Source organism: Abrus precatorius, unplaced genomic scaffold (genome assembly GCF_003935025.1).
Source record: "Abrus precatorius isolate BTA unplaced genomic scaffold, Abrus_2018 Scaffold3, whole genome shotgun sequence".
Taxonomy (NCBI): domain Eukaryota; kingdom Viridiplantae; phylum Streptophyta; class Magnoliopsida; order Fabales; family Fabaceae; genus Abrus; species Abrus precatorius.
The window spans coordinates 35,500,166-35,521,279 of NW_020874373.1; the positions used below are offsets into that span (position 1 = coordinate 35,500,166).

Sequence of the window (21,114 nt, forward strand, 5' to 3'; positions counted from 1 at the left end):
TTCCATACATGTCAACAAAAATTAAGTATAATTGTTATGTGGCTACGAGTTCCAAATTTGTAATTGACAAAGTTAAGATTTATTCATATCCAATTATATCTTTTTTCTTTTTTTGGCGAAGTGAAGGGGCCAAAGGCCCCAAAACCAAATACTGAACAAAGTTCTGGAGCTATCAGCTAGACAAGCAATGGAAACAGCAGTATAACAAGATGAGAGACGCCATTTATATGAGAATGAGGTGCCTATTTAAGATTGTTATTCGAAAATTTCCATATATTCCACTAGTACAAGATTGTCAAAGTACGACTTGCATGCTCAATGTGGATATACGACAAAATTTTTGACATAGCTTGAAATTTGAATTCACTGGTTAATCCCACGCGGAGTAAAACAATCATTAATTACAGAATATTTTATTTTGTAAGCTTTATTCTTCAAGCTTTCAGTCACAATTTTATTTTATCCTATTTCCAATGAAATGTTAAAAGAAAGCCACAGCCACAAAGTATTATTACCCTGTCTCTTCCAACAAAATACCAAAGCCAAAACCAATGGTAAAAGATGTTTATACATCGGTAACCAAATAAGCCAACTTCACAATACGGAGTCACAATTATATTCAACTATCGAGTAAAATGTCCAGTTATCAAGATCACTATATTTATATTTATAAGTTCCCACATTTTGATTGGTGCAATTTGTTTCTCATCAACACAAGCCCAAAACCACACTACCAGCACTTTACAGCTAATCACAATCGTCAGAAATTACATTGAATATCAACCTGCCATGTTGTAGTCGCCTGCTGGCTGGTATAAGTTGTAGCTCTCAGGTGCTTCCATTTTTCCGGTAAGATAGTCACTCCCTGGGAAAATTAAAAACGGTCTAGATTGTCAAATTCTTTAATAAAGAAAGGCTTATGTATATAGATAAATAAATAATGCAGAATTTGTTATTTTCACAAAGCCAAAGCTCCATTACTAGATTTCATAATCTAGTTAAATTCAAACACAAGAAAATGAAATTCATCAAAATGGTTTCTAGACTATGCGAAGTATAGCGCATGGGGATCTATAAATGAATAGTGTTGTAATATATGAGGGAAAAAACTCAAATGCGGGAAGTACATTATACAAATACTTATGCTGGTTAATGACTTGCCCACCCTTGCAGAAACTTAACAAAATTTCTAGTACTGCATTAAGTACCAATTTCCACTGCAAAAGTTAATTTGTGTGCTATTCCAAAATCATCACCGAATTGGAGAGGGAGGATATATTAGTCGTGATAATACTTAAGGAAGTGGTGCTGACATTTTCAAAACCTCCTTTGTAGGACACACAAAGTAATTCAGTTACAATTTTTTTTGTTTACTTTGTTTTAATGTGTTAGCCGTATCAGTTATGACTACATTGCATGGGGTAATCATAAATCAGTTGACTAACAGATAGGTATCTCTTATAAGTTAAATCTAGGAACTCAAAGCTCCGTTTCAAATTTTGGCTCATTTATAAATGAGTCAAGATTGAGCTCTACATGTTCAACTATTTAACTTGTGAGCTATCTCAATGTATAAAAATACAGATAAATTTTAATTTGACTAAATTATTTTGTCAACCAAATATATATATAAAAAAACACAAATTTTACTAAATTATAAGTTCAAGCCTAACTCATTAAGCCAAAAATACTCAATTAATGCAACACTCAATATTGGCTCATTAAGCTTGAGCCAAAAATGGGCTCAATTTCTTATTGGAATAAGCTTGGACTAGGCATAACTTCAGTTAGCTCGATTCACTTCCAATTTATAAAATTAGAGAAAACTAATCTTACTTTTACTAGACTAACAGAAACAAGTATAGGAAGAAAGCACAGGAAGTTACATACTTGAGTTTGATAGCATCCCATCAAAAGCAGGCACATGAGTGGATCTTAGACTACCATCAGATGAGAATACAGAATCTGGTTTATTAGACTCTGGATTCAAGTACTGCAAATCATTAGGATTCTGGAAGCACAAATTATCAGCAGGCCCCATAGTAACACTAGGCCGGGACTGAAATTCGTCCGGTTTCGTCTTCTTATCCTTGGAATCAACCTCAGCCTCCATTTCTGATTCAGTATGAACACTGGATGCCACATTCTGCTGCTTTCTCTTGGAGCGAGCACGCCTGTTCTGGAACCAATTATAAACATTAGTCTCAGAAATTTGGCCATGCTGGCTGAGTTCAGCAGTTATCTCCTTGATCTTCTCCTTGCTGGGAGTCCCAGTCCCCTGATCAAATATCCTTTCCAGAATCTGAAGCTGCACCGCCGTCGGCGTCCACCGCTGCCTCGAAGTTAATTTATGGCCAGCAGACGCCACCAATGGATCACAATACATATTTCCTAGCCTAATCCCTGACAATAAAAACTCCAATTGATTATCTTCATTATTAACAAAGATGCACTTTCAATGAACAAAGGCTAATCATTAACACTGAAGTTGGACTCTTCACTAATTTAGCTTATATGTTATACATTGCATATGGCAATTGGTAGCACAGAAGGAGCAAGAAACAATAATCCAATTAGAGTTAGGGTAACTGAAATTATAACTAACATAACTGACATTATAACTGATTCTAACTAACTAATTCATGACAGTGGATAGAAAAAATTGAAGATGAATTGGAAAATGACAAGAACCTGCGAGATCTTGATGAGCAGAGATGGTTTTGTGCATCTCGATGAGTTGTTCGCAAATTGTTGCGTAAACAGCAATTTGTTTGCGCAGAGTTTCGAGTTGTTCATCGGTCATAACTTTGACGTACATCATTTCCGCGTTCCCGTTGGGTTGCCAACGCTGCTTCTGCCATTCCATCATGTTCACCATCTCTTTCTGCGCACACTGACACACGTGTCAATTTATTTCCCATTTTTTGAATTTTTTAATTGAAAAAAGAAAGAACCCTAATCATGAAACGACAAAGCTTAAAAGGGAAAGAAAGAGATCGGTGCAGAGAAGAGGGAGAAATCTGACATGAAAGCAGAAACCGTTCGTGTCAGCAGCGTATCTTAGCACTTGGCAGCGACTAGAAGCTGTGTCGGCGGCGTACGATGCGGTAAGAGAATAATATGAAGATGCAGAACGAGGATAGGGTTTGTCATATTCAAAACTCCTCAGGGATATTCTTGTCCAATGAAAATACACGCCACAAAGGAAATTGATTTTTTTTTAAAATTTGATTTTTTGAATATATATTTAAGGATAGATATTAAGAATTTTTGAATAAAAATATTTATGATCGCAATAATTATGAACTTGAATCATAAATTCGTAATGAACATTGAAAAGAGAAGTCACAATGAGGTTGAGAAGCATGGTAGCGAGATGTTCAATTCACACTCACCATGTTCATACCCACGCCTCTGCAATTTCTCCGACCATTAACACCATTACACAGAATTACACTCACCACAACTACTACCTTCACCTTCTTAGTTCATGCAAACACTTGAACCCTCTGCTCCAAATCCATGCCCGTTTACTTGTCTCTGGCCTCCAACAACTCAATTCTATCACAAACCCATCACTGATTCTGTGGAACTCAATGATTAGAGCTTATTCTAGAATCCATCTGTTCCAGAAAGCAATATACTTGTATCATAGAATGTTAGAGATGGGACTTGAACCTGACAAGTACACGTTTACCTTTGTTTTGAAAGCTTGTACTCGCGCTTTAGACTTCCATGAGGGTGTTGCCATTCACCAAGATATAGTTTCCAGGGAGTTAGAATGTGATGTCTTTATTGGGACTGGACTTGTTGACATGTATTGTAAGATGGGTCACTTAGATAGTGCGAGTAAGTTGTTTGATAAAATGCCCAGGAAGGACGTTGCTTCTTGGAATGCCATGATTTCAGGTTTATCTCAGAGTTCATGGCCTTGTGGAGCACTGGAAATGTTTTGGACCATGCAGATGGAGGGTGTGGAGCCCGATTCTGTGAGCATCTTGAACCTGGCTCCGGCTGTTGCTAAATTAGAGGATGTTGATTCTTGCAAGTCTATTCATTGTTATGTGGTTAGAAGATGTATTTTTGGGGTGGTTTCTAATTCTTTGATTGACATGTACTCTAAATGTGGTGAGGTAAATTTGGCTCGTCAAGTTTTTGACCAGATGCGGCATAATGATGATGTCTCATGGGCAACAATGATGGCTGGATATGTACATCATGGTTGTTTCTTTGAGGTTCTTCAATTACTTGACAAAATGAAACAAACAAATATTAAGATGAATAAGGTATCAGTTGTAAATGCCCTTTTGGCAGCTGCAGAGATGAGAGACCTAGAGAAAGGGAAGGAAGTTCATAATTATGCTTTACGGGTAGGGATGATGTCAGATATTGTTGTTGCTACTCCTATTGTGAGCATGTATGCAAAATGTGGTGAGTTGAAGAATGCTAAAGAATTGTTTATGAGTCTTGAAGGAAGAGATTTGGTTGCTTGGTCTGGTTTTTTATCAGCTCTTGTCCAAGCAGGATATCCTGAAGAAGCATTGTCTATATTCCAGGAGATGCAAAATGATGGCTTGAAACCAGATAAAGCTACTCTGACGAGTCTTGTTTCTGCGTGTGCAGAAATTTCAAATCCTAGATTAGGTAAGATTGTGCACTGCTATGCTACTAAAGCAGAGATGGAGTCCGATATTTCAATGGTAACAACCCTTGTCTCAATGTACACTAGATGTGAATTATTTATGTATGCTATGATATTATTCAACAGATTGCAGTACAAAGATGTTGTGGCATGGAATACTTTGATAAGTGGATTTACCAAATGTGGAGACCCACATCTTGCCTTGGAAATGTTCCATAGATTACAATTAAGTGGGATTCAGCCAGATACAGGAACCATGGTGAGTTTGGTTTCAGCTTGTGCCCTTCTGGATGACCTAGATCTAGGAATCTGCTTTCATGGAAATATTATAAAGAGTGGTTTTGAATCTGACATTCATGTAAAAGTTGCTCTAATAGACATGTATGCCAAATGTGGGAGCCTTTGCTCAGCTGAAAATTTGTTTCACTTAACCAAGCATGTAAAGGATGTGGTATCTTGGAATGTGATGATTGCAGGGTACCAGCATAACGGATGTGCCAATAAAGCAATTTCCACTTATAACCAGATGAAATTAGAAAGTGTAATGCCTAATTTAGTCACATATGTGACAATCCTTCCAGCTGTATCATATCTGTCAATACTAAGAGAGACCATGGCTTTTCATGCCTGCATAATCAGAATGGGATTTATATCTAGTACCCTAATCGGAAACAGTCTCATAGATATGTATGCTAAATGCGGACAACTCAATTATTCTGAGAAATGCTTTAATGAGATGGAAAATAAAGACACTATCTCATGGAACGCAATGCTTTCAGGCTATGCTATGCATGGTCAAGGTGAACTTGCCCTCGCCCTTTTCTCACTTATGCAGGAGACTCATGTCCATGTTGATTCTGTTTCCTACATAAGCATATTATCTGCATGCAGACATGCTGGTTTAATTCAAGAAGGAAGGAACACTTTCCAGTCCATGACGGAAAAACACAATTTTGAAGCCAACATGGAACACTACGCCTGCATGGTTGATCTTCTAGGCCGTGCCGGTTTATTTGATGAAGTTATGAGTTTAATTCATGAAATGCCAACAGAACCCGATGCTCAAGTTTGGGGCGCCCTACTAGGAGCATGTAAAATGCATTCCAATGTGAAGTTAGGAGAGGTTGCCCTCCATCACCTCCTTAAACATGAACCAAAAAACGCAGTTCATTATGTAGTTTTGTCAGATATATATGCTCAATGTGGAAGGTGGATTGATGCCAGAACGACAAGATCAAACATGAATGACCATGGATTGAAGAAAAGCCCTGGATATAGTTGGGTTGGAGCTCATAAACAAGCTGCATACCTTTCTACCAAGTAACAAATCTCATCCACCATTAGCATGATCATAAACAAATAGAGAAGAATTTTTCATAAGTATTCTTTGTACATTACAATTTTTGTAGATATAAATTGTAACCCTTCATTTTATATTTACATGTAAAGCTACAAATTGTCCAGCTTTCAGATTCTTATATCTTTCAAGAAGATTAATGTTATACACCTCAAAAAACTATCCTCCTTAATACAAAATTTGTGAGAAGTACAAGTAGCTTAAAAAACGCATAATAATTCAAACACGTTGCATCTCCAAGCCAAAAACACCTTCTCTTGTGATAACAAAGTCTGAAGAAGAATGTGGCAAATGAGGAGCAAACACAACGCTCATTCTCCTCGTTTTCAATGGATGATGGTTCCCATCAACCACAAACTCATCCTTTGACAAAAAAAGTCTCGAGTTAACGCAATGGGCCCAAGCCAGGCCCAAAGCAGGGCAAACCCGTCTACCAGACGAACAAAGCCCACCCAAATTCCCAATCCTCACATCATCACCAATCAAATCAACCACCTGGTTCGTAACCACCACCGCCAGCCCATACTTCTTCGCCAACCATCTCAATCCCCCTGAAATCTTGAAAAACAGCGACGACCTTCGCCGGAGGTCCCAACCGGTGTTCTCGAAATCGGAGCGGAAAAGAGCGGCGATAGAATCGATCACGACCACTCTCACCGGCCGCCACTGCGATCTCGAGTGTAATAGGAACGTCTCAATCGTCGGAATCAGGTCAACCAATTCGTCGGCGGAATGAACGGCGCGGAGGAAGACGCGGTCGCAGGGATCGGAGCAAGAGAGATTGGGATGCGAAGATCGGAAAGCGCGCGAGAGTTGTCGAAGGCGGCGAAAGGGGAAAGGGAACTCGGTGTGGATGTAAATGGAGGAAGCGGAGAGGCCGCCGCCGGAGGGTGGAAGCTGAGCGGAGAGAACGAGCTGGAGGCAAAGTTGAGTCTTGCCGGAACCGCTTTCGCCGACGAGCTCCGTCACTGAGTTGCAGGGGACGCCACCGCCGAGGCAGCGATCCAGTACGGGACACCCTACGCTGCACTTCTCTGTTCGCTGTTGCAATTGCATTAGATTCTCTGCCCTCATTTTTCTAATCCAATAACCCTAACACTGTTCTCGAATACTTTCCCCTTCTATCCCAAATTTATGTTTTATCATAAATATCAACATTAAAATAAAATTTTCATTTAAGAATAACATTTATATATTGTATTTAAAAAACTGTCCATGATTTTTTCTAATAGGATTGATGAAGAGGAACACTTGGGACATTATTTCATATGTTTCTTGGTATATGGCACGATAATAACCAAATTAATAGGAAATAAAAGACAAAACTAGCAAGATTTTATATATATACACTCTTTCTCAATCTCCTCTGAATTACATCTAACATTGGCCAAAACACCTCTATTAATTTTAACTCATATTTAGAACTTTGAATTATGATGATTCTTCGTGTGAGAACTAACATACTTAAAGATTCTTTTTTTTTTTTTATTTTGAGCAAACTTAATTTGAATTATTTTAAATACATGAATTAATCTTAAGTTTCTCAAAATCATTGATCAAATCTTGTAACTCGTTCTTGTAATCAAATGTCCGTTTATTTTATATTTTTAAGCTCTTTTTTTTTTTTTCAGAGAACCAAACAATCAATCCCTTAATAGCTGTTTTATGTATGCAAGTGAAAATAAAGTAAAAGTTAAAACCAATAATAAAGATCATAATATAAACTAAGATCTTATGACACAGATTGTACCATGGGCTCATTTTCCATCTCCAACTCATTGTCAACAATATATGCATATGTAATCTATATGAGAAAATGACAATGGAGAAGGTTTGACAGAATAAAAGGGAGTTGGGTGTGTTGCTACAAATGTTAGGTAGGAGCCCACGAGTAGCAACTACAACAGCTAAATCAAACATCAAATCATGCACAAGGCCATATATACATATAATTCTTTTTGACTAAATACAGGAAACTAAATATTCTTCCTTTCATGCCATGATATGAAACTTGGCACAAGTAATTCTGAGTGGAGCTGTGGAAAATGCAATTTAAAAAGATTTAATCTGTATTTAACTTGCTAATAAACTTAGACCTTTTTTCCTTCAATCTTTTACTTTAAAATTAAAGGTTAAGTTGACCAAACTTAACATCGAATCGGGTCCATAGCTCAGTGGTAGAGCATTTGACTGCAGATCAAGAGGTCACCGGTTCGAACCCGGTTGGGCCCTTTTTTTCATTAACCTTTTTCTTTTATTAATCCTTTCCTTTTTCAACTTCCCCCATGTAATGTATAACCTTTCTTGTGGACACTTCTTTGCCTCACTTGGAAAACCAACACAAGCACTTTTTATTTCCTTGCATGTACAAAACATGTGGATTCCTATGCTAAAGTCAACATTAAATAATAAATATTGCATTAACATATTAAGCATAACCTCCTATTCTCATAAGAAAAGAAAAAACTTCACCAAAGCTGGAAGGTCTAATAGGAAAATTCCAAAGCCTCTTCGTAGACCGTCAAAATCAAATAATCATAAAATAAAACCTTCTTCAAGTGAAGGATAAGACACTCTTTTGTCGTCAACTACATGAAATAGTTACTTGAACTGTCAAAAAAATAGGACTCTTATCCTCTCAAGTCTCAAGCAGTACAGCCTCTGCAGCAATGATCCCAATCGTTAAATTTAGATCCGATAGTTGTAAATATTATAATATTTTATAATTAGTCAATCACATATTTAATAATTGACAATTTTTTAGCTGGAGAGATCCAAAATTCTAAAAAATAACACAATATATGATATTATAATCTTTTTATACACTGCATCCAAAAAGTACACTTTAATTATTAAAAAGACACCTAAAGATGTTCCACTTTAATGATACAATCGATATTTTCGTCACAACCACCGTCACAGGTAGAGATGCATGTGACTCCTCTAAAAAGTTGTTTTGCATGATCCTACTTCATCTCTCTCTCCGTTTCATCTCAAACAAACTACACACTCGGAGCTACTATAAATATATCTTCTATCGTGTAGTCTTCCCTTATTCCCGTTTAACTTTGTTGTTTCTGTTCTACTTCTACTCTTTAATCACTGTTTTCTGCGACATGAATATCACATCTTTTCTTTCATTCCATTGTACAGTTACAATACAAAGTCTATGTGAGGACGAAAGACTTGAGAAAGTGGACATATGGTGTGGTGTCTCAGAATGAACAACAATGCCAAGCTCTACATGTAATGAAAGCAAAATGGGTTAGAGCTGGCATCGTTGTTCATTATGATACAACAGACCCATTATTACAGAAAGCTTTAGATTTTTCCACCTATAAAGATTAGTTTTCGACTGCAAATTTAGACTTTGATATAAATTTAGTCTTCTTCTTCTTGTACGGGTGCATTCCTTACTTTAAATATATAGTTTCTTTGTAAATTTTTTATTATCCTTTTACGTTTAACTGCGCCAAAAAATAATCAATTTTTTAAGTCGGATATCTATTAAATCAGGATAAAGCAACTTCTATTGACTCTTTGTAAAAAGGAAGTGCATACGTGCTCATGGCTAGCTAGTATTTTTAATTACCCAAACTACAGACGTTTATTATGTTAACTTTTGATCACTGTTGTTTTACGTAAATTAATATAAAATTTCAATTAAGACTGAATTAACAAAACTAAATACCGAATGTATAAAATGCACATGACATAATAAAGAAAAAATTAATACTTAAAAATGCTTTTATTGAAAATAAATTATAAAAGCACTTCCGCTTAAAAGTTAAGACTTGTAAATCATATACAGACGTAGATAAAATAAAATTACAGTAGTCGTGGAAAATGACTTAACTCCTTCAAAAAGTAAGGTAAATATAAGTTTTTTTTATAAGCGTTCTTAAAGCTCAAACTTTCCCTACCTTAGAAACGAGGCACCGTTCCTTCCCCCTAAAATTTGAGTCATCAAAAATAAAGAGGGAGATAGTTAACTAAAATATTATTTATAGTCAAATATTATAATGAAATGTAAGCCTTAACGCTAAAGAAGATAGCATCTAATAGGAATACATCATATGCTTATTTTTCATATACAGTGATAGATAGAGAAAGAATATAATCAAATAAGATAAATATGCAATCTTAACAATAGGTCAAAACATTTTAATAAGAGACATGAAAGAACTAAACCAAAAATCTCTCCCAATAATTACTTTTTCGGTCACGTGTCACTTTTGATTTAGAAAAGCTGACATGGAAACAGAAAATAAGAACAGGTATTTTTATTCCTTTCAGGTTTATACAAGGTATGTGCTATCATACGTAACTCACAGTTATACAAGTAAGAGACAATGAACTGTCACCTAACAGAGAAAACGGGCACAGAACTGTCAATGCACAAAAGCATATTTCTTTCATTCCATATGTCAAGTAATAGTCTACAAATTTACAATGTCCAACATGTGATACCACCATGCCCAGCATAATAATGTGGAGGAAAATTGCAAGCAACTCAATCTTTGACACTCTTTTCCACACTATTATTGGATAAAATCTCGTGTTGGTGACATTTATTGGGATCAGGTTCGAGTTATTTAGTGACACCAACATGGGATTTCACCTAATACTACAGAAATGTAAAGGCCTTCACATGTGTCTGCACTTTTTTCTTTCTCATTTTGTGTGTAACGGAGAAGATGAGCATCAGTGAGTAACACCAGTTACAGGAATTTTTTTTTTTTTTTTGGGGGGGGTGGGGGGTGGGCGGGGCGAGGAGGAGGAGGAGGAAAACAAAGTACGGAGACAGCAAAAGCAGATAACATCCACCACTAATCCTATAAAATTCACCAGCACCACCTACAATCTAATTCTCCCTAACAAGTCACCAGACATTGCCAGTACAAATCCGATTCAAGTTCAACTCTCAAACTCCTGGAATTTCTGTCACCAGAACTGCTTTCAATTATGTGGAAATATTCCAAGATTGAAAAAATTATATACATGTTAATGCCTCCTCGTGAAAGAAGCAAAACTGCCCCCAAAGTTCCCATGTGCAGATATGTTGATCCTATCAAACTGACATTCAACCAACTCCTAAGTCTATATAGTTAATCACACTCTATACCCCTATTTTTCGCTGCTTCAACAGCATCTTTTGCATCTCCACCGGTCATATATAGATTATTGAAGCATTTCCACAACACGATAGAAAATGGATACACTGATAGTGCCCTCCTATAAAACCTCTCAGATATTGTCTCATTGCCCATAGCATTGTGCAAAAACCCTGCAGCTTCCACCCAGACGTATTCTGGTGGTATAGGCATTGCATCCAAAATTGCTTTTACCAGGGTTGAACAAGCCCAAAACCAGAGACTGGCCGAGTTTAAGTCAGAAGAATTGTAGTCCTTGATTAATAGCTTGCAAACAGTAATAGCTAACTGGAAGTTGTGAGGAACTACCTCCATAATGGCTTCAACAAAATCCACCAGATGTTTCTGGTCACTAATAGTTTGGGGTAGAAGAGAAGAACCAAACCAAGATTGAAGTATCAAATTTAGCAGAGAACAATCTAATGAAACTGGACATAATATGTTGCCAATAAGATGCCTTACTCTTGGCTTCTTGATGATGTCAACAAATGTTCTTGTCAACACCTTAGGGACTAGCAAGTCCTGAGAGGAACCATCCAAATATAACTCCAAAATCTTCTTGATAGCACCCTCAGGACCATCCTCTGTTAAGTTTAGGGCATCACAAACTACAAACATCACATGTTTTCTCTTACATTGCTCTAAACCTCCAAAACTAGCAGTACTCCTAGCCTTGTCAACTGCTATGCATGCTGCTGTTCTATCATTCTGGAAAAATTTATAAAGAGATAGGTTAAGAAATCCAAACAACATATCTATCTGTTTATGATCACAACTGGATCTGTCTAAAACAGATTTTGAATCCAGTCCCAATAAGCCAGATGAATTACCACCATCAGTGGTCTCCATCCCTCTGTTTGGGAGATCTTGTACTTGCCAAACAGAGTGGAACCATCGAACTGTAATTGCTTTTGCAAGATCAATTCTTTCATTGCGGATGGCATTTTCAATGTACTGATTCCAGATGCACTGGATTCCAGGAACTTCTTTTGGCCATCTGCTAATCACTTCCTCAAATCCCATGAAATTATCAACATGAATATCCTCTTTCTGTATTCGAGCTGATGCCAGGACCAATTCAATGCAGGAAGGATACAACTTAATGTATTTATCCAACAAATTCCACAAGCATTCTTTGTTATCAAGAGCAACCATGCATCTAAGATGATTGAGAGCAAAAAGTTGAGCAGAACTTAGATTAACTTCACTTTTTACTGATTCATTAGAGACAAGAGAATCAATAGATTCAACAGCTGCCTCCACAAGTTTAATAGCCATCTCCTTGTCATCTTCTGATAAACTGACAACAGGCCATTCAATATCAAGGAGATTTTTCTCACATTCAAACTTCTGAACTACAGCATCGGGCAGTTTCCTGTAAATAACTAAGTAAACACAACAAACCCAGAATACACATTTGTCAGAAATTGTTAAGCAATTGAGTATATCAGAGAGTGACAGTCGATGAGGCTCATTGGATTTTGTTGTAGCAGTAAATATTCCATAAATTCTTTCAATGGCCTTTTCAACGTTTCCTGACATGCGCAAGCAATCCATCATCTGCAAAAACAGGTCTAAGATGCATGCACTTTCATGTATTCTATCATAGGGAGTGGCAGATGCATGCTGACAGAGCACTGAGAGGGCTGTATTATAGGCAACCAACCGATCATCAAGCTTTCCCTGACTGTTGATGTACATGAGCCAGAGCACATAAGATCCTTCACAGAGCTTAACCTGGAAAACAACAGTTGAGTGTTTCCACAGCATGCATTAAGTTCTCAAAAGGAATACTTAAAATGTTAAAAAATAATAATAAAAGAAATTGATGTAGAGACTGAGAGATAGATGACAAAAGGATCTTTGTCCCTCTCAAACAAAATAAAAAAGAGCACTGCATTTGATTCTCTCTTATCAACAGGGACAAAAGGCAAAACCACACACATGACCACTTTCCAACTAACATTATTTGTCATAAAGATTTTCAACTCATCCATTTACCCATCATGAGCTGAATAGCAGGCCAAAAACCAGCATTTTATAAACTGATAGACAGGTTCTCACAATTAAGCATTTTAAAATGATGGGTCAATACATAGTTCTCCTGTACACCTCAAAGTTCCTTATGATACATTAAGTGATGTGGCACCATTAGTAGTCACAAAAAAAAAAAAAAAAAAAAACAAACCAAAAGATCTAAAGGTAATTCATAATGCTATTGCCTAGTGCTTCTGGTATCTTGATAATAAATAAACAAGTCTGTTGGTAAATTTCCTGAGTTCACCATTAATGGTAACTATATTCTTAAAAACTCTCCATTCTCCTTTCAGAAGAAAGAAATATTCTCCAGAGCACACTCCACATATAAGTAGGAAACAACAAAAAACATACCGCACACAAGAACATGTCATCCCTTTCATTTGGCTTCAAATTTCCATAGTAAATGACCAGATAAACAATCCAGAGAACCACAGATGTTGGATAAGTCTCCAGAGCTTTTGACAGTACAGATAAGGCCTGAAAAAACAAATTTTGAGATGAACAAATATATGAACAAATTCTAACACTAGCCATCAAGACAATGTATATACAACTGTTACCTTTCTTACACCTTGCAATTTATTACTTTCCTGGTTGAGAATAAGAAGAGCCATTTCAACAGCTTGTTCACTGTCAGCCATAGCCTGCTTAATTTGATTCTAAGTATGCAATAAATAAAGGAGCAGTTAGCATGAATAAACTAATCCAGAAATTCAAACTAAGGTACCAAAGCCAGATTAATGAAGGACAACTGTCAAATTCACACTGTGGCCAACACGGGAGGAAGGGGGGAGTTATTGGTAGTATAACTGGGGACAAAATGACTTATGCAAAACAAACTTTCCATTTAGAAGTTCACAAACTAAATTGTTTGAAGTCCTTAGCACTATAATCATGACTAGAAACCCTTTAGCAAGTTCACCAAATTACGCAAACAGCCAAAATATTATGTACATGCACTTCAAATTTAAAATAGTGGATCATTAAAGATTCAAAACTATAATCTCATATGTAGCATGAAAGTGCAACAGTGGATAGAAGCACTAAATGGATAAAAAAGGAATGAGATGACTAGATATTGTTTTGGGCATGCGATGTATAATCCACTAGGTAGAAACTTTGAATTTAACATAAAAAAAGGAAAAGTTATCCACATAATATGGATTGCTAAAGAGCAGAAGTTGGCTTAAACATGTTTTTTATCTCTACATTTTTGTAAAATTTTGATTTTAGTCCCTAAAAATTTTCTTTTGGTTTAAATCCCTTATTATTCTAAATTCAATACTTTAGTCCCTAGTAATGAAGTGGCTAACTAAGAGGTTGCCACATGTCAATTTTGTGTCGTATTATTTTTTTATGCAACACATCATCATTATAAATCAAAAGTACTGAATTTAGAAAAATAATAATTAAGGACAAAAACCAAAGAATAATTTTTTACTAACTAAAATCAAAATCTCACAAACATATAAGAACTAAATATATTAAGCCCTAAAGTTGTATCTTGATTAAAAAATGGTAGGTCCCTCTACTCCGTGGCATAATAAAACTTATTAGCAAGCAAGCACTTCTAGGACTTACCTAATCCCTTAGGCTGTTTCCTATTTCTATCATAACTACCTTAAATGACCAAAAGTATAACCAAATAAAACCCTAAAATGATTATTAAGAAACCAAAATAAAACCATAAAAAAATCAAAATATAGTAATCTTTGCTCATTTTGCTCACTTCTGCATTCAGGTGATAAGCTTAGAGTCGAAGACTAAAACATAATTAAAGAGAGAACATTGAAAACTGGTAGAAGTGTAATAAACAAAGAAAATTAGAAAAATAAAATAAAGTTAGAAGCAACAAACCCCAGCTCCACTTCTCCAATGAAAAGAAGACAATTGCTTGTTCCATGCACCATGGACCTCTATGCGTTCATCACCATGCAATAATGGACCTCCAGCAGGTAAACTATTTCGAAGTAGATTTGAAGTAGCTAAAGTAATACTGAAATGCTTCTGCCAGCATTGAGTATTCCTATGAGCCACAACAGGTTTATATGCAAATTGATCTGCTTTAAGAATATCTAAACCAACAAGGTAAGTTGGCAGAATGGTAGCTTTGTGACACTTGGGAACTTTTGTCCCACCATTACAGTTATGTTGATGCAATGGTAATCTACCTTGACCATCTGCTAAAAAAGTGTATAACAGTGTCTTTAGAAAAGAAAATTTCAATAACAATAGATCAGAAATTATTTCAAAGTGCCTATATCAAAATGAAATAATACTTCATTATTTGTAATTATATTCCATATATTAGTACTAACATCTGCACATATCTAATAGTCAATGATGATGGTGCTACAGCATTGTGCCTCACCTCTGATAGAGAATAAAGAAAGCATCTTCATGTGTCAATTACGATTTTTGGTAGGGTACAAAATCAGAATCGTACTAGGCATTAGGTGCTGTAACTAGTTAAATAATTTAATAGAAAGTATTAAATGAAAAGGTATAACCGTTAAAATATATTTTCATAAACCATATGCAAATAATATTATCAGCTTTGAAATGCAAACAAAAAATACATAGCCATCATCACACAGAAATCTTCATAAACTCATATAATAAGCATGAAGGTAAAACCCATAGGCTTCAAACTGTCACTATTTTTTATACCTGCATTATTAGAATCAGCGTGCTGAATGTTTCCATCACCATAGTCCTTAGCATGCTGCCAAGGACACTCATCATTGTTGCATTTTCCTCGCAGTTCATACGTGCATAGTGGCCAAAATGGATCAACTGCAGGGCTGTAGCAAAAAGAACTGTCGCCTGAGAGTAAGTTTCCGACAGTGACAGGCATTGAAATTGCTAACATATTACTCCACTTTGTTTCATCAGAACTGAGGGAAGTAGCATTTTCATTTTGACCATCATTAGCATGAATAAAAGCATATTTACTTTGTACTTGATTTGAATTGAATGGAAACATTTCTCTCAGCTCACTGAATGCACTCCTAAATATCAAGGGTGAGGTGTTCTCTGTATCTGTTGAATGGCAACCTTGACAAGATATATCTCCTTGTGCTCCTGAACCAACGCTGCAGTTGACATTCATAGATCTTCCACCAAAGTTTAGCTGATTTTGAATCTCACTGGAACCCACATAGATGCTCCTTTCATGACTCTCAATGCCTATAGCTATTGAAAAAAATAATCAAGAATACAAGTGATAAACAGGGAGACACCTTATCAACAATTTCTTTGTACCACAAAAAGGATTACATGGATTCAATAGAGGAAACAAACTGTACTCAAAAGCAGCATTGACAGAGATAAAAACCTTTCATCAAATAAACAACTGATATTTTAAGCACATATTCGTTAGAAAAAGCCAGCTGAAGATATAAGTTACAGTAAAACAACATTCACATTGAACTATTCTTAAGAGAGTAAATCCTATATCAAAACACAGTATATCACAAATTCAAGCATACAACCAAAGATTTATTATTTTTTAAAAGTGAACCAAGCAAGCCCCGCCAGGGAGGGAGGGAGGGGGAAGCACAGATAAGAGCATATGAACTACAGTTTAAGTAAGCTACATTACAATTGATCAGGATTCAAGGTCAGCATCACGGACTTAAAAGTCATATCTATATAGGGAAATTAACACACCACAGCATGCTTATTCAACACCAAAATAAAAAATAAAAAATAAAAACCTTTAAGATCATTCTCTTCTGCCAAAGATAGTGGAACAACACTGTGATGCATCTGGTTTTTCTCATTTACAACCTCATTTTCAGCACCTCGCTCAACCGCAGGCTCTACATTGTTACATGGATTTCTACTCTTCATAGCTCTTGCTCCCAACCGTGCAAATAATTCAGACCTTAATGTTGCTTCAAGAAGCAAAGAATCCTGGGGATTATCAGTTGAAAATTTTGCATTTGATGCAGTATCTACGTCAACTAGTTTGGCCTTGGAATCTTGTTTTCTAATATACTCAGCATCACAATGATTAGACAGATGTCCAACTGGAGAAATATCTTCATTTTCATTAGCTGATGCATCTAATTCATCTGAAGGAGAATATACCCCATCTGCAGCATAAGTATCTCTTTGAGGCAATGGCTCTGATGTACTGGCATCTGGTTCACCACAAGGTTCAGACCCTAAAGTTGCTCCATCCACAAGGTGATTAGATGTATTGGAATGCCTATTATTGATGTCTCTATTATTAGAATCAAAACTTGGATTGTTAATATCATTATACTCAACCTGCCTTTGACAGCTTGAAGTGGGTATTTCATATCCAGGTCTAGGTAAGGAATCCAGCTCTACATGTTGGTGCTGCCCTGAAGACCACGAGAAGCCAGAATTGTTTAAAATTAAAGACCTTAACTTAGCTGAATGCAATTCCCTTTTATGATAAAGATTGGTGCATCGAGCATTAGCCTCAAGCAAAGACCTCTGAGCTTTAAGATAAGCTTTAAGTGCACTTCTTTCTTCGATTTCACATTTGTGCCTGTGCTCTTGAGCCTCCTCCAGTTCCTTGTCTATCAAGTCTTCCATATTAAAAAATGACTGTAAATCGATATTGCTGTGCTCTGAGAAATTTACATTTCCATTGTGATTCAAATGAACTGCATTGCTTAGCTCTTCCTACATGAGAGATGAGAGGAGAGAGTCAATAGCACAAAAAACAGAAGACTTATAATATACTAGAGGCCTCTTTTCAATTGTTTAATGTTTTATTACAGGGAAGAACTTGGAGGATGAATAGACTTACTTTACACTATTCAACAGTGTTAAAGACAAAACAAAAATGATATGAAGAAATTCAAAATTATATTAGAACCATCGCTGCTGCTCTATTGTCAAAAGTTTAACTTGGCTGCAAATGCCATGTATTATAACAAATTATAACTTATGGCCAATCACTGAACAGAAAAGCACTGGTCATCTTTCAGTGAAGTGATTAAGTAAAAGCAAATGTCATGAAAAGCAAATTATAACTCACAAGATTTTTTGGCACACCATTGGAACTCATATTTGCCGGCACCACATTTTGGTTGAAAGTAACGCAAGGGTCAAACTGCCTGCCACTCTTCTCAGTTTGATTGCCACCATAATTGACATCACCTACACAGTATAACTAGATCAGAAGAGATTTTAACCAGAAAATGACTTAGACATGTTTTACTATCTAGCATTTGGGCTAGGTTGCGATCAAATGACCAGTTTTCTTATGCTTAACCAAACCATTTAATCAAAGCCAAGTCCTGTAAGATTAGATAATAATGTTTATACACATTCCTATGACATGCTAATGTGATTTTATATTTTGACTAAGAAAATGTGACATTGAATTGCAGTGGCACTTGGAAGCATCGTTGCATAAACTTGCAATCAGAAATGGACATATGAAAATGCCATATGATAAACTCTAACAATTAAATGGAAAAGACAAAGTGGGATGCATTTATTCAAATTTAGAGGCTTGGGAATCTGGCCAAGAGTACAAGTAACTTGATTAAAACTTATTTCAATTTCTAAAATCGAGAATAGTACAAAAAAGTTTCTAAGCCAAATTGCAGACTAAAAATGTTTAAAAAACAGATGACATAAAGGCAAAGTATTTTTACTGTCTCTTGATCTACGAGGCATATTTTGTAATGAGTTGTCAAGATGCTTGTCAGATTGCCTTTGTGATGTGATAATTGTTGACTCTCCCCTGCATGGAATCAATTTTTGGCTATGATCAACCTTGTTTCTCTCCTGAGGATTATAGTTTTCAGATGTAGAATCTTTAGCCGGTAATATAGATTTAACAGCAGGAACTTCTTGCTGACTGCCAACAGCATTAGGGGTGCTGTAAGATGTGCCAAGTTTCAAGCGTTTCCTATCTGGTTCTTTTGGCTCCAACTGTGCAGGTCCTGGGAAAACTGGAGTATTTTTTCTTGCTGTGTTGTTCTTTGAGTTCATGGCATTGTGATCCCTACCCAAAATTGAAGCATACTCCTTATTTTGCTGGGCTGCCTTCAACTTGAGTTCACTTTCACGAAGTGCAATCTGATGCCTTAAATCCTGAAGTTTATTGTCATTTGACACCACTCCTTGATCACGTCCACGCTCTACATTTGCTAAATTTTTGTTCATTGGATTGAAATTTCTACCTCGTGGTCCTTGTACTAGTGACATGGATCTGGCAACCTTAGAATTAGAACCAGGAATTTTGGTCATTGATGAGATAAATGTGCGATTTAAAGATGACTTATTGGGCATTTCCTTGTGTAAACTTCTCGCATTCTGCTGTAACTTCCTAGACTTTTCCAAGGAAGAGCTAGGCCGCTTTAAACTGCTATCCAACCTAGAACCATTACCTTTAGTTTCAATGTCACTACCACTGTCATCATCAGAGAAGCTTATTACAAGATTTTTATCAGTGCCTACATGACCATTCCACAGAGAAGATTTAGGAGGTAATTGGTTCTTTTTTAGGATCTTCTGTGTAGTTGGTTGTCTGGTCATTTGCAGTTGTACGTTATTGGAGCCTGCCAAATATTGCCACAAAGATTTACCCTCTAGAAATTGTAAGAGCCATTAAAATGCTTTTGGAAAATGATGTGCACATGAACTCAAATATGACACACAACCTGACTAAAAGAAAAGAAAATATCCTTCATGTACAAAAAAGCACAAATGCAGGTTTCAAATTAAAAATACATTACAGAGGTCTTATACAACACGTAAAACTAGTGTGAGACCATACAAAGATACATGTATCATCAGATAAACACGTCCAGATTTTGCAATAATTAAGATGAAGTTTTTGATTCCATAAGCCAGACTACTAATTATTGACAAAATAACCCCTGGACAAGTCAGACATTGATAGAGTTCTAGATGACACTAGAAGGAAAGAGTGATACTTAGATGAAGAGATTGGTATCCACTATCCACAGAATCCCCAAGGCTAACACGCCAAGTTTACCCTTAATTCACAGTTAGCAAGACTTACCACCTTGAACGCTTTGGGTACTTTTTTGCACCAAAGGAGTAGAATCTGGGCCTGCAGCAGGGGTGGATTGCACGGCAGAGCTATCAGGGTTTTCCTGGTGAACAGAAATCACTTATTAACAAACCATAGCCAATAACAATTCAACAAACAAAGAAGGAAACAATTAAATTGAATTAGCAAAAGGTCAAGTGCTTTCAAATTTTGATACGCCTCTATTTTCCATATCTACTGTTTTGACCAAATAAAAACAAAGAATTAAACACAAAACCTACTCTGCATGTTGAAGCTAAAGAAAACAGTGTTATCCTGAATCCCCTAGATCTACATCAACTATATAAATTTACGAGCTAACAAAGCAAAACTACTAATCCTAAAGCCGAAATCAATAAGCAGCATAGGAAACAAATAATAATAAAAAAAGCGAGAAAAATTCCTAATACGTGCAGAACAAAAACCGGTGAGTGGCAGAAAGAGCAAAATACGAGTCAACGAATGCAAAATAGGAAAAGTAAGAATCGCAGAAATAAAAGGGAGGTAGGGTTTTGTGAAGAAGAATACGTCGTCATCGTCGGAAGAAGAGAGTTCTCCTTCCTCTCTGGTTTTGGAAGGAAGCGTTGGAAGGTCAGGGTTGGTATTCTCGGATGCCGCCATAGTTGTGGAGCCTCTGAGGTTACTACTCTCTCTCTCTCTCTCTCTCTCTCTCTCTCTCAAGAATATAAAGAAAATTAGAAATGAAGACTTGCAAAAAAAAGGCGCACGAAATGGCGAAAGGAGAAGAACGAGACGGTGAGAAAACGAACCAACTCGCGGGCGGCACTGCTCCCTTTTGCAGAACGTGAAATCGCCGTTATGTCCTCATTTTCATTCTGTTTTAACCGTTTTACTTTTATGACTACCTCGT

At 36.4% G+C, this 21,114-nt stretch overlaps 4 protein-coding genes and 1 non-coding gene across 7 annotated transcripts; 2 read left to right on the top strand and 3 right to left on the bottom strand.

Annotated features, from left to right (window-relative positions):
• Nucleotides 1-485: 485 nt before the first annotated feature.
• Nucleotides 486-3,419, bottom strand: LOC113861351 (WUSCHEL-related homeobox 13-like). 3 transcript variants are annotated; one of them, XM_027494114.1, is made up of 4 exons: nt 3,026-3,112; nt 2,692-2,884; nt 1,891-2,403; nt 486-865 (listed from the first exon to the last, which is right to left on the bottom strand). In XM_027494114.1, the coding sequence occupies exons 2-4, from the start codon at nt 2,876-2,878 to the stop codon at nt 780-782; spliced, it is 786 nt and encodes a 261-aa protein (XP_027349915.1). In that variant the 5' UTR covers nt 2,879-2,884; nt 3,026-3,112; the 3' UTR covers nt 486-779. The 3 variants fall into 3 exon arrangements, with proteins under 3 accessions (XP_027349915.1, XP_027349916.1, XP_027349914.1); XM_027494115.1 differs by having other exon boundaries at nt 548-865; nt 2,692-2,893; nt 3,026-3,088; XM_027494113.1 differs by lacking the exon at nt 3,026-3,112 and adding an exon at nt 3,396-3,419 and having other exon boundaries at nt 557-865.
• Nucleotides 3,246-7,263, top strand: LOC113861349 (pentatricopeptide repeat-containing protein At2g39620). Its single transcript, XM_027494111.1, has one exon. The coding sequence runs from the start codon at nt 3,351-3,353 to the stop codon at nt 5,964-5,966; it is 2,616 nt and encodes an 871-aa protein (XP_027349912.1). The 5' UTR covers nt 3,246-3,350; the 3' UTR covers nt 5,967-7,263.
• LOC113861350 (DNA repair protein XRCC3 homolog) lies at nt 3,246-7,263 on the bottom strand. The gene has a single exon (XM_027494112.1). It carries the CDS (start codon nt 7,071-7,073, stop codon nt 6,219-6,221), a length of 855 nt encoding a protein of 284 aa, XP_027349913.1. The 5' UTR covers nt 7,074-7,263; the 3' UTR covers nt 3,246-6,218.
• Nucleotides 7,264-8,159: 896 nt separating this feature from the next.
• Nucleotides 8,160-8,231, top strand: TRNAC-GCA. The gene has a single exon. It is a non-coding gene; the product is annotated as a tRNA-Cys (tRNA).
• Nucleotides 8,232-10,399: 2,168 nt separating this feature from the next.
• Nucleotides 10,400-20,881, bottom strand: LOC113861453. Its single transcript, XM_027494271.1, has 10 exons — nt 20,775-20,881; nt 20,214-20,307; nt 18,838-19,746; nt 18,213-18,334; nt 16,912-17,854; nt 15,863-16,387; nt 15,050-15,372; nt 13,753-13,851; nt 13,544-13,669; nt 10,400-12,889 (listed from the first exon to the last, which is right to left on the bottom strand). Exons 1-10 carry the CDS (start codon nt 20,862-20,864, stop codon nt 11,108-11,110), a joined length of 5,013 nt encoding a protein of 1,670 aa, XP_027350072.1. The 5' UTR covers nt 20,865-20,881; the 3' UTR covers nt 10,400-11,107.
• Between the last annotated feature and the right edge of the window lie 233 nt (nt 20,882-21,114).